At 37.1% G+C, this 14,277-nt stretch overlaps 1 protein-coding gene across 4 annotated transcripts in view; it reads right to left on the bottom strand.

The window, feature by feature from the left end:
* Positions 1–1,851: 1,851 nt before the first annotated feature.
* FASTKD1 (FAST kinase domains 1) overlaps positions 1,852–14,277 on the bottom strand; it is a 36,259-nt gene continuing 23,833 nt past the window's right edge. For all 4 annotated transcript variants that reach the window (XM_027558267.1, XM_027558291.1, XM_027558276.1 and 1 more), the window contains exons 10-15: positions 10,087–10,215; positions 9,259–9,390; positions 8,779–8,892; positions 4,423–4,561; positions 2,645–2,759; positions 1,852–2,101 (exon numbers count right to left, since the gene is read on the bottom strand). In XM_027558267.1, the coding sequence (XP_027414068.1) occupies positions 2,006–2,101; positions 2,645–2,759; positions 4,423–4,561; positions 8,779–8,892; positions 9,259–9,390; positions 10,087–10,215 (725 nt within the window). In that variant the 3' untranslated portion in view covers positions 1,852–2,005. The remainder of the gene's footprint in view (positions 2,102–2,644; positions 2,760–4,422; positions 4,562–8,778; positions 8,893–9,258; positions 9,391–10,086; positions 10,216–14,277) is intronic.

Here is a 14,277-nt window from a genome sequence, read left to right as displayed (position 1 = left end):
AAAAAATAATAATTTTAAAAAAAGAAATAAATATAAGACAGAAAATCATTATTCCTTCAAAATGTATGGGATCAGACCAGGTCAAGATTGGCCTACTTTGGGGGCCTCCTGGTGGCTCAGTGGTAAAGAATCCACCCACCACTGCAGGAGACACAGGTTCAATCCCTGGTTTGGGAAGATCCCACATGCCACAGAGCAACTAAGCCTGTACGCCAGAACTACTGAAGCCTGCGTGCCCTGGAGCCCTAGTGCTCCACAACAAGAGGAGCCACAGCAATAAGAAGCCCAGGCACTGCAACTAGAGAGTATTCCCCTGCTCACTGCAACTAGAGAAAAGCCCTCACAGCAATGAAGACCCCAAAATAAATAAATAAAAAGTTCTTAAATAAATGAAATAAAAGTTTTTAAAGATGGGTCTACTTTCACCTTAGCTACGACTCCCTTTCTTTGCTTCCATTTGTAAGAAAACTATCTCCTCCCACTTTTTCTTGAAGCAGTCAAGCTTTCATAGCCGCCACGTCACCAAATCTACTCTTTTCAAGGCTAACAATGATTTGCATGTTACTAAATTTAATAGACACTGCCCAGTCCTCATCTTACCTGAACCATCAGCAGCATCTGGCTCTTTCTCTTCTTGACTTCATGTTGGGGAGTCAGGACTTCAATCCTCAGACCTCTCCTCTATTCACACTCTCTTCTAATCACATTTTAGCGACTCCATCATCTCTCATCACATTAAAAACTGCTGTCACCTTACAAATTTATAACTAAGGCCTGGACCACTCCCATGACCTCCAAATTCATTTATTGAACTGCCTGCTTGATATCTCCTCTTAGATGTTTAAAAGGTATCACAAACTCTGTATGTCTAAAACCAAACCCATGATCTTCTCCTACCCACCCCCTCCTTCCTCTTTTCATAGACTTCCAATCTCAGTCAATGGCAATGGCATGCTTTTAGTTCCTCAGGACAAGAACTTAGAATTATCTTTGACTCCTTTCTCTCATACCTCATTATCCAATCAGTGAGCTAGTGATGTTGCTTGTGCCCTCAAAATACATTAAAAAACTGACAATTTCTCGTTACCTCCACTGCTACTACTCTCTTCAAGTCACTTCTTGTCTGGATTATTGCAATCACCTTTTAATGGATTTCCCTGCTTATACAGTTGCCCCACTGCAGTTTTTTTTCTCATCAGCTAAACAGAGTAGCAAAAGTGATCCAGTGAAAATACGAGTTTTTATTTCTTTACTAGGAACTCTCCAATGGCCTCTTATCTCAGGGTAGCCAGGAGGTAGTATATATTTGACACTGTTATCAATCTCACCCTTTCATATACTTCTAACCTCCACCTCCCACTTGTGCTCCAGCCACGGTAGATTCCTTGTTATTTTCAAACATGCCAGGAATACTTGCACTTACTGGTCCTTCTGCCTAGAGTTCTCCACTCCCAGATAATTCCTTGTGTCTTGACTCATTATCACCTCAGTGAGTCTTTCCCAGATTACCCTATGTAAATTATACCCACCCACAATATTCCTATCACTCCCCCACCAAGGTTCAAATTTTTCTCTACAGTTTTCAATATCATCTAAGATATTGATATAATGAACTATATTAATTTATTGTGTTTAACTCAACCCATGAAAGATATACTGTACTAACTCCAGTATACCCAGTATCTAAAATAGTTCTTGGAACAAAAAATAATTAAAATAAAAAATAAAATAGTTCTTGGCACATAGTATGCACTCAAGGAATGAACAGTGAACTATTTAAGTTTCCTAAAAGCTACATGTCTTTTATATTAAGAATTTTAAAGTTTCCAAACTAGACAGTAGAGAAAATACTCAATTGTAAAATGTCTGTTAATTTTAATATTCAATTGACCTAGAAATCAGTCAGTTCTACATTATTACTTTTTAATTGAGTCAAGCCACTTAATTAAATTAACTCCAAATGTGACACAACATGATAACAACTAATTTTCAGTAAAAGCTACAATCATGATTTGCCTTCTCCAAATATCCGTTCTCTCAGATAGTCCATCCGAGCATCCCTTGTTGACAGTGCCATGGAGTTCCATTCGAAATGAGGGATCTGTAAAAGAAGTAACGTAGTCTAAACGAAAGCTCGAAAGCAACAACAAAAAAGATCAGCGAAGGCTTCTAAGAATACTGAAAAGAGCTGTAAGACCCTAAGACATTAGTTTACATAAGCATAGCCTTTGAACACTTTTTGGAAGGTTGTCCTTCATGACAACAGCTGGAAGACCCTTTTCTGCCTCAAAGCTTTCATGCTCCTAGTTCTACAATAGCAAGAATGGACGCTTTTTCCTATGTGACTGTCCTATATTTATACACTAGCCTTTTTCTCTTATAACTCCATCCATCTCCATAGAGCCTCTCTTCATTGTAAGATAAATATAAAAATCAAGAGATTGTCTAGAGACAATTTAAAAACTGATTTTTATTTGCTATTCTTCAAAAAAAATGGAGAGTATTCTATTTCAGAGATATTTTAATATAGCTTTTCTTAATATTAAAAAAAAGGTAAATCTATAACTTTCACCTTAAAAGAGGATACATGTAAAACCAAAGTCTCTGGGGTTTTTAGAGGCTGAATTATATAAGTATTTCATACCTGAATCACATGATAGCCCAAAATTTCCAAATGTCGTTTTTTCATAGCAGATTTTCCTTTTAAATGAGGGATGTTTCTACAAAATGCTCTTGAATCCAAAAATTCCAAAGCGATCCTATATAAGAAAAATAAATATTTACTTCTGAAATTAAAGTGAGAAACTGAGTAATTACAAACATTTCAGAAACAAGGTGTATCCTTATAAACTAAATAAGCCAACTGAGTATGCTGCTGCTGCTGCTGCTGCTAAGTCGCTTCAGTCGTGTCCGACTCTGTGCGACCCCATAGATGGCAGCCCACCAGGCTCCGCCATCTCTGGGATTCTCCAGGCAAGAACAGTGGAGTGGGTTGCCATTTCCTTCTCCAATGCATTAAAGTGAAAAGTGAAAGTGAAGTCGCTTAGTCGTGTCCGACTTCAAGACTCCATGGACTGCAGCCTACCAGGCTCCTCCGTCCATGGGATTTTCCAGGCAAGAGTACTGGAGTGGGGTGCTATCAATGACAGGTAATCCTGTTCATTAGATTAAACCAAATTATAGTATCTACATGCTTTCATCTGTGTTTCTCTGTCCTGCATATATTTATTATCCACCTACCATATGTAAGGTACTGTGAGAGACATAAAAAGACACAGCTTATAGTCAAATGTATTAAAAAGCAGAGACATCACTTCGCTGACAAAAGTCCATCTAGTCAAAGCTAAGATCTTTCCAGCAGTCATGTACAGATGTGAGAGTTGGACCACAAAGAAGGCTAAGTGCTGAAGAATTGATGCTTTTGATCTGTGATGCTGAAGAAGACTCTTGAGAGTCCTTTGAACTGCAAGGAGATCCAACCAGTCCATCCTAAAGGAGATCAGTCCTGAATATTCACTGGAAGGACTGATGCTGAAGCTGAAGCCCCAGTATTTTGGCCACTTGATGTGAAGAGCTGACCCACTGGAAAAGACCCTGATACAGGGAAAGATTGAGGGCAGGAGAAGAGGGTGACAGAGGATGAGACAGATGGTTGGATGGTATCATCGACTCAATGGACATGAATTTGAGCAAACTCCAGGAGATAGTGTAGGAAAGGGAAGCCTGCCATGCTGCAGTCCATGGGGTTGCAAAGAGTTAGACACAACTGAGCAACTGAATAACAACAAATAGTCAAACAAAGAACATAAGATATACAGCACATAACTGTAATTCAGTGTACAAAGCAGCTGTGTGGTTTTCAGAAAAGTATAGAGGCACGGGAGGTCCAAAGAAGAAGATACTATTTATTTCCAATGAGGACAGTGGGAAGGTTAGTGCTTTAGAGACTGCTCAGCTTTGGACCGGAGAAGGCAATGGCATCCCACTCCAGTACTCTTGCCTGGAAAATCCCATGGATGGAGGAGCCTGGTAGGCTGCAGTCCATGGGGTCCCTAAGAGTAGGACAGGACTGAGCGACTTCACTTTCACTTTCCACTTTCATGCATTGGAGAAGGAAATGGCCACCCACTCCAGTGTTCTTGCCTGGAGAATCCCAGGGATGGGGGAGCCTGGTGGGCTGCCGTCTATGGGCTCGCACAGAGTCGGACACGACTGAAGTGACTTAGCAGCAGCAGCAGCAGCTTTGGACATGAAGGATGGAGATTCAGGCAGAAAGCACAACAAAAGCAAAGGTATGTAGGTAGAATTTGTGACATATATGAGGAGTATATTCTACTATAAACAATCCTTGATAGTTGAACTCATTAAATTGTGTCCAATTTAACATTTAGATAATAAAATCTGAAGCTAAAAGAAAGTTACTTTTCAGCTCCTGGTGGCAGTCTTGATCCAGCTATTTGAGTATTTGATTCCAAGTGTATTTTTGGCAGTTTTTCCAAAGTTGTATTATGGCTTCCATAAGGAAGAGGGTTTCTCCTTTTATCCAAGATACACTCAAAGTCTATAAGGAAGCACAGGAATCAACAATATGAATCAGGTAAATTCTTATAGGTAAAATTTTAAGATATATCTTAAATATTTACACATGTATATAAAGACACACCCTCACAAACATGATGAGGTACCTCTCTAATTATCCAACTTCTTTCATTTATTTATTTATTTAGGCCACACCATGTGGCATGCAGGATCTTAGTTCCCCCTCCAGGCATAGAATCCATGTTCCCTGCTGTGGAAGTGCAGAGTCTTAACCACTGGACTGCCAGGGGAAGTCCCTATCCAACTTATTATATGATCCAAGAGCACCTCGTTGAAAATTGATCAATAAAAATCAACCAGTAAGTATTACCAAACTACTGGTTAACATGAGGGCTATAATTAGCACTGCACTAAACCAAATCACAGCTTCCTTGGTAGCTCAAACAGTAAAGCATCTGCCTTCAATGCAACCCAGGTTTGACCCCTGGGTTGGGAAGATCTCCTGGAGAAGGAAATGGCAACCCACTCTAGTACTCTTGCCTGGAAAATCCCATGGATGGAGGAGCCTCGTAGGCTACAGTCCATGGGGTCACAAAGAGTTGGACACGACTGAGCAACTTCACTTCACTTCAAGCCAAATCACATTAAGAAGTTTTATCTCAATCCTTTTAAATCTCTTGTTCACAGTCTGAGAAGCTAAACCAACTCATCAGAAAATTAGCAGAGACAAAGATTCAGGCAAGCATCCTGTCTTTCCTGTATGAACTGTACATCGGGTAACTAAACAGCTGACATAGGAAAGTTCTTTTTAGACAAAGTCCAGCTAATAAATGCAGAAGAAATGATAGATGCACAGTATCATTACTTTGCTACCCCTGACGAATGATGCATTTAGATAATAATTTAAATGGCTGCTAAAATCATTAGGTGACAAGCTAAGGAGCAAACTTCCTAATGGAGGCACTGATGACCTACAAACACACTGATGAATCTTAATATAATAATAGTAAGACAACTAGAATTGTATGTCTTATGATAAGATGCAATAAGCACATACCACTTATGAAAGAGCTGGCAAAAAAAACCATCCCTACTGTCCCCAAACTAACCTGGTTGAATAATCTAGTCAAACCTCTAGATCTAACTATTGGTTTACAGGAAAAATGGGGGATGCAGGAGCATGTTGAATGACATCACAGAACTGCAACTGGAAAAGTTCAAAATATGAAAAAACAAAAAACTTATTTTCAATAAATAAACTGTAGAAGGAAAAAAGAAAGGTAGAACTTAAAAAGACAGATTACCCAAAGGTAAAATTTGGATTCCAATTTTAACAAACAGTAAAATACAACATATACAAGATAATGGAGATAAGATAATGGAGATAGTTAAATGTTGATAAGCAATATAATATTAAGAAATTATTATGAGTAGTTGTAGAGATGAAAATGATGGCACTATGGTTATATATCCTTTTAGATATACCTTTTGAAATGATATATTATCTGTGATTTGTTTGGAAAGGATCAGGTGGGATTCTGGTTAGTGAGTATTGATCATTTTTAATGCTGGATGAGGGTTCATTATACTATTCTCTCTATTTTTGTATACGTATACTATTCTATTTTTGTATATGTATTTTATGTATAAGTATTTTAATTTTTCCCATAATAAAAACAATGATAAAAGTATTTAAACCAAGAAAAAAAGAAACAAGGAATGAAAAGGAAGAGTGGATTTAATTACCTATTCTTAAGGGAAACTGAGGCACTGAAGCATCTTCAAGTTAATTATGAAACATGAAATATACTTTTCTCATTTTTAAGAGAATGAATTCTGGAGCTAGAATGCATAAGTCATTCTGGCTTTGCCATTTGTCAGCTATATAACCTTGGGCAAACAACAATGTCTCTGGGCCTCAGTTTCCTCATCTATAAAAAAGAGTATTTGCAAAACTTAAGGGGATATAATAAGCTTATTATATATAAAGCACTTAAGGGCTTGCCTGGTAGCTTAGTGGTAAAGAATCTGCCTGCCAATGCAGGAGACATTGGTTTGATCCCTGGTGTGGGAAGATCCCACATGCAACAGAGCAACTAAAACCATGCACCACAATTACCAAGCCCATGTGTTCCTAGAGCCTGTGCTCACAACGAGAGAAGCCACTGCAATAAGAAGCGCACACACCGCAACTAGAGAGTAGTCACACTCACCACTGTTAGAGAAAAGCCCGTGCAGCAACAAAGACCCAGCACAGCCAAAAATAAATAAATAAAATTTTAAAATAAATAATGTCTAACATAATAATCAATATGTGAGTGTATTAATTACTATTGTTGTTATATGAAATTACAGCATTGTTTGAGAGATGCACATAGCAGCAAAAAACCTTAGTAAACTATAGCATACTCATTCAATGAAATATATACAGTTACTAAAAAGAATGTTGTGTATTTGTTGACATAGAAAAAATATTCACAATATATAAACAAAGTTGGGCTTCCCTGTGGCTCAGCTGGTAAAGAATCTGCCTGCAATGAAGGAGACCTGGGCTCGATCCCCGGGTTGGGAAGATCCCCTGGAGAAGGGAAAGGCTACCCACTCCAGTATTCTGACCTGGAGAATTCCACGGACTACTACTACAGTCCATGGGGTCACAGTCAGGCACGACTGAGCGACTTTCACTTTCACTTCACTTTTAAAGTCACATACTATAAAAAGTCATTTTGGTTTTAAAAAATCAGAATTTTTTAAGATACATATTGCTTGTACACATGAAAAAGTACTCCTTGTAAAATTTAGAAAGAAAACAAATGTCATTAAAAATGAAAAAAAAAAAAAAGCCAAAAAGAGAAAAACAGACACCAGAAGCAAACAGTGGTTGTATCATGGGTGGTTTTCCTTTTTTAGGTTATCTGTCCCTTCTCTATAAGCATGTGTTATGTATCATATAAGTAAGTGTTTTCTTCCCAATCTTAGTACCATTGTACTAAGTGGTACTAAATGATAATCATACCATTGTATTAAACGGTACTAAATGGTAATCATACAATTGTGTTAATTATACCATATCTTCACAAATATTACCAATTAAATCTTATTTTTAATGACACATATATTTTCACATAAAAATAAGCTACTTGACAACATAAGGTATTAATACAAATATGAACTGGCAATACAATGGGCTTGGGACATAATAATCCCAGTTTCCTGTTCAGTTCAGTTCAGTCGCTCAGTCGTGTCTGACTCTTTGCGACCCCATGAATCGCAGCACGCCAGGCCTCCCTGTCCGTCCCCAACTCCCGGAGTCCACCCAAACCCATGTCCATTGTGTCGGTGATGCCATCCAACATTCTCATCCTCTGTCATCCCCTTCTCCTTCTGCCCTCAATCTTGCCCAGCATCAGGGTCTTTTCAAATGAGTCAGCTCTCTGCAACAGGTGGCCAAAGTATTGGAGTTCAGCTTTAGCATCAGTCCTTCCAACGAACACCCAGGACTGATCTCCTTCAGAATGGACTGGTTGGATCTCCTTGCAGTCTAAGGGACTCAAGAGTCTTCTCCAACACCACAGTTTAAAAGCATTAATTGTTCGGCGCTCAGCTTTCTTCACAGTCCAACTCTCACATCCATACATGACCACAGGAAAAACCATAGCCTTGACTAGATGGACCTTAGTTGGAAAAGTAATGTCTCTGCTTTTTAATATGCTATCTAGGCTGGTCATAACTTTCCTTCCAAGGAGTAAGCGTCTTTTAATTTCATGGCTGCAATCACCATCCGCAGTGATTCTGGAGCCCAGAAAAATAAAGTCAGCCACTGTTTCCACTGTTTCCCCATCTATTTGCCATAAAGTGATGAGACTGGATGCTATGATCTTAGTTTTCTGAATGTTGAGCTTTAAGCCAACTTTTTCACTCTCCTCCGTCACTTTCATCAAGGGGCTCTTTAGTTCTTCTTCACTTCCTGCCATTAAGGGTGGTGTCATCTGCATATATGAGGTTACTGGTATTTCTCCTGGCAGTCCTGATTCCAGCTTCTGCTTCCTCCAGCCCAGATCAAACCTATGCTCCCTACAAGTGGAAGCACAAAGTCCTAACCACTGGACTACCAGGGAATTCTCTGAAAATCTTCAAGATAATGAAATAACTTTTTTAAATTTTTAAAATTCCAGGTGATGAGATGATTCTATTTAGTCTGATTTTCTGAAAGTTGTTAATAACCTACCAAAGACTTACCTACTGTGTAGTAATAAGGTGTAAGAACGGAGGCTTTCACAAAATTGATTCCTCCCAGTACCTCTGCTAACATTTTATAAATCTGCTGTTGTGCTCCATTCATGCTGCCAAAATCTTCATGAAATAAAAACAGTTAGTTCACTTAAAATAATCAGTTTTTGAACGAAAATCATTCCACATCTACAAACTAAAAAATAAAGATTAATATTTCCAACAAGAGCCTTGCTGTACTAATAATACCATATGCAATGACATTAAATTCAATACAAGTTCTTTGGCTCTCTCCCAAAAGAGGTTTAGTGTCCTAAATATTAAGAAATTTTTATAACACAAATTTCATCTACAAAATGTTTCCATTAAACAAGTTATGGCACTCTTGGAATTCTGGTGTCATGATAGGTTCAACAATAAAAACCGTGCACTACCTAATAATGTGCTTTAGAATTAAACTTTACTTTCTGACCCAAAGAAAACTCAAACCTTTATTATAGTGTTGTTGACAGAAGCGGTCATGAAACCACGGAATCTGATATTCAGGACATTCCAAGCAGACTGCTCTATTTAATTCCATAAGACGAAATTGGATCTTCATATTTAGAGACGAATATATAACTGAAATTTAAAAAATACATTAATAGACTTTGAACTCAGCAAAGACAATTCATTTTTCACACTCATTTATCCCATTAATGACTGTAACTTTTATTTTCATATTATAAACTCATTTCATTTGTATATACATGTTCTATATTTTTAAATTATTACACTCAATGTGATCATTAGGACCAACATCTATGCTGTTCTCCCTAATTATGAATGTTAAAACCATATTTTTAAAAATACTGCCAAAGAATATTCATTGACCTAATATTCCACGTTTAGCAACTTATCCTAAGGAAACAAAGATGAGGACAATGTCAGATTCTATAAACAAAAAACAAACTAATGACATCAAAAAAAAATGTAATGGCATGGAAAATCTTTCAAAATATAGTTCAATGATAAAAGGCAACAGACAAAAGTCAATATATATATAATTCAAATTTTGTCTTAAAACATATAGATATATCAACATATATATATGAAGTCAGGAGACATAAAAGAAACATTCTAAAATATTAAAAATGGCAGTTTCACTTGGTGGTAAGATTATGAATAATCTTTCATTTTCTATTTTATACTGTTCTATATTCTACAATAATAAAAAAAAATCAGTATGAACATTTAAATGCTTAAGTAGGTAGGCAGAGCTGAAACTTGGATTTAAATATAAGTGATAATGTATTAAATTAAATTGTTGATACATACGTTCAAGTTGAGAATCTAATCTAGCTAAGAATTTGATGTTAAAAATTGCCTTCAATAGGTCTTCGGGAAAATACTGAAGCGTGGCCAAAGAGTAACCAAGAAACACTAACACGAGAGGATCCAATACACCTAAAACAAAATTACAAAAAAAATTTTTAATGTACAGCTGCTTCACATACATGTAAATACATACTTTATTCAGTAAAACCAGGTTTTTAAAAAATGATACGAACACAGCCTTGACAAAATTAATCTATACTGTCACAAGTAAGGATGGTAGTAAAGTGGTTACCTTTGGGTGGGGGAAGAACAAAAACGAAAGCCAGGAAGGTTACCATGCTCTTGATAATATTCTATTTTTTTGATCTGGGTACTGATTTCTTACATGATTCAATTTCTATAAATCCACATATACTGTGTATATATGTGTGCGTATATATATATATAACTGATGTATGAACATGTCTTCATTATTATTATACTTCCAATAAAAGTCTTTAAATTGCCTTGAAAAGAGAAAGACTGGAAACAAAAGGTCATACTACCAAGGCATCAGCCACTGCAACCACCTACAACGGTGCACCCGGAGGGGAATTCAGGATGAAGAAAAACCGGACACTGGCCCTAGGTAGCTAAGATTCACATCAGAGGAAAAATTTCAGTGAGCCCAGACTCTTGTATTTTATCACACATAGAAAAGCACTAAAATCACTAACTTGAGATGTCTGTTTCTGTGATTAACAGTAACTTTTGATGTTCAAGTACACGTGTTTGTTTTTGGTTTTGTTTTTCAATAAAAACTCCTATATATAATGGGGAAAAAAAAAAGAAACAAAAGGTCAGTAAAGTATGTAAAAATAAGAAAGGCCACCATTCTCTATATACTGATAATATTGCTCAGACTGTGTGGAGAATCATTCTAAGCACTTTATAAATACTACCTCATTTAAAACCTCACTTTAGTGTATAACAGGAATGCTTATTATCTCCACTTTATAAACCAACTGTACTGAAGCACAGAGAAGTTTAATGATGTGCCTCAGCATGATTGACTAGTGGAGGGTGAGATTTAACTTAGGAGAGTCCATCTCTGGAGTCTGAACCACTGGGCTATGCTGCTTTCTAGGGCTCTCAGACCCCCAGGCTGAGGACAGACATGTATGAAGATCAGTCTCATCTAGTACCTCCTCCATGACCGGTCAGCCAGCACCACACTGTGTATCCCAGAGGACAAGGCTTGCAGTTATTTACCTGATTTGCTTTATCCAAGAGGAATTTCCTTTCTCTCTTTCTTTTTTTTAAATTTTTTATTGGAGTATAGTTCATTTACAATGTTGTGTTAGTTTCTGAGGTACAGCACAGGGATTGTTATATATATATATATATTAAAAAAAGAGATTATATACATATATTCTCTTCTTTCATACCCTTTTCCATTATAGTTCATTACAATACACTGAATACAGTTCCCTGTGCTATATGGTAGGAATTTGTTTATATACTTTATATATAGTAGTTTTTATCCACTAATCCTAAATTCCTAATTTATCCCTCCCACCTCTTTCCCCTTTGGTAACCAACCGTAAGTTTGTTTTCTATGTCACGAGTCTGTTCCTGTTTTGTCAATATGTTCATTTGTATGATACTTTAGATTACCCATATAAGTGATATCACAGGTGATATTTGTCTTTGATATTGATATTTGTCTTTCTCTGCCAAAAGACATTTCTGATGAGAGGGAAGGGATCACCTAAAATGCACCTTTAGCAGCAAATGTTCTTACAAAGGACAAAAAAAAGATGTTAAATCTTCCAATTGTTTTCCTGAGGCTATTTAATAAAGCAAGATCAAGTCACAAACAAGGTTACGTGATGATCTACCAGCAAAACTGATCTGTCAAAACGAATGTTTCTTTAAAATAAAGAAAAGTATCATTCCATAAATTACTTAAAATTCTGCTTTAGGTCTCCAAGAATTTTGCAATCATTTTCACAGTAAAGTCTTCAAAAATCAAAGCTGTACTTCTCAGACTCTCATCTCTTATATCCCTTATTTGAAGAAAAACAAAAAAAAGAATGTATTTTCATTTCCCTCTGGTTGTTGACACACAACTGAACAACCAAGAAAGCATATGCAAAGTCTCATCTTTCAATTTCAAGTCTCATCTTTCTATACATAGTTCTATGACTAAAAGGGGAGTATATATGAATGCCACACATGCATACATCTGTACATGAATAAACACACACATGTCACAGTCGCACTTTACTTGTCTATTAAAGACACAAAAATAGGTCAGATACTATCTGGCACAAAGATCCTACAAAAAATATACCAATGTCCACGAACATCATACTGACATCATTAATATATTTATACTGTCTCACACAGCCTGACTAGAGGTCTATATGCCTAGAGAAACATACCATAAAATAGAGCCTAACATCTTATGCTGGACACAGAAGCTCTCAGTTAAGTATTTGTTGCTTGGATAACAGAATGACTATTTCTTACTCTCCAGGCACAGCAAAAAGTTCTGAGGAAAGCCAGTTTCTTCTCCTATCAACTTGGTCTCCCTCATTCCATTCCTGCCACACTGAATCTGCTGTTCCTAAAAAGAAACCAAGCATGTTCTCACCTCACGGCCCTTTGCACTTGCTTTTCTTTATCCTGGGATGCTCCTCTCCAACTCTGGGCATGGGTCACTCTCTCACTTCATTCAATCCATGGTCAATGACGTCTCCTTACTCCATCTGGCCCGCCTCACTATCCTCCACCCTCCATGCCTACCCTGCTCTAGTGCTCTTAGAGTCTTATCACCAGTGGACCTTATGAACTTGCTTATTATGTACACCAATTTCACCCCGCCAGAAAGTAAACTCAATGACAGTAAAGTCTATCTGGTTTTTACTCCCTCCTACATCTCCAGTGACTAACGACCACCTGACAGTAAGAACTTGGTGAATACTGACTGAAAGAGCAGTAACTACTGAGCCAGACATTTCACCTCTAAACTCTCACATTATCCTGACATGCAAGAAGAATGAGTCTGAGAAGAGAAGCCCCATAAAGCCTTTTTCTTTAAGGCCAAATAGAAACAAACATAATTCAGGACCAAAATAAATGAAAAGAAAAAAATAATTTCCTGTCTTTGCTGTCCTCACATACTGCTTCTGCTAAGGCCAGTAGTAGGAAGGAATATTTCTATTCCACTTTTTTTCTGGTACTAAAACACTATTTAGACTTTTTAAAGAGACATAATAATCAGTCCCAAAGCAACAACCTTTCTGACAATTAATAAATATCTATAAAGGATCTTAAGAAATATTTGTTTTCTATTAAAAAAAAACAAAACTATTAAAATTGACAAAAACAATCACATGTTATATGTCTCCAGAAATGATAAAAATATCAGATATACAGCTCCACATACAAAACATTTTTTGCTGAAAATGTTCACTCTGAATCTAACCAAGCATCTATACCTAACTTCCAGTTTACTAGGGATACAGATGATGGAGGAGCAAGTTAAAAGAAAGCACTCAAACAAATCCAGAATGGGGCACAACCCATAATAAATGGCCAACCCCTTTTACAAAAAAAATATCAAGAGAAAAAAAGATAGGGAGAAAGTGATGTAGCCCAACATTAGTTTCTTTAAAAAATTTATCAAAGAAAATTTGGTGACAGTTGGGAAATTTTTATTATGGATTGAGTAGGCAGTAGCTTCCCAGTTGGCTTAGAAGGTAAAGAACCTGCCCACAATGCAGTAGACGCAGGAGACGCGGGTTTGATCTCTGGGTTGGGAAGATCCCCTGGAGAAGGGAATGGCTACCCACTCCAGTATTCTGGCCTGGAGAATTCCATGGACAGCAGGCTATGGGGTCACCAAGAGTTGGACATGGCTGAGTGACTAATACTAGGTAGTAAGTGGTACTTGTTCGTTTTCTTAAGTGTGATACTGGCATTGTGTTTGCATAGGAGAATGTCCTTATAACCTGAAGTATTTAGGGCTGGCACTTCAAATGGTTCATCATATACACAGACAAACACACACACACACAAACACACAGAGCAAATCTGGCAAAATGTTAGAGAGATAACCTACTGGAATGAGTGAACCTTGACTGGATCCTGTGTCCAAAATAATCACTGTAAATAAAGTATTTTGGGAATAATGAGGGAGACTTA

Source organism: Bos indicus x Bos taurus, chromosome 2 (assembly GCF_003369695.1).
Source record: "Bos indicus x Bos taurus breed Angus x Brahman F1 hybrid chromosome 2, Bos_hybrid_MaternalHap_v2.0, whole genome shotgun sequence".
NCBI lineage: Eukaryota > Metazoa > Chordata > Mammalia > Artiodactyla > Bovidae > Bos > Bos indicus x Bos taurus.
The sequence above is the reverse complement of the archived record's forward strand: the minus strand, read 5'-3'. Positions and strand labels throughout refer to the sequence as shown.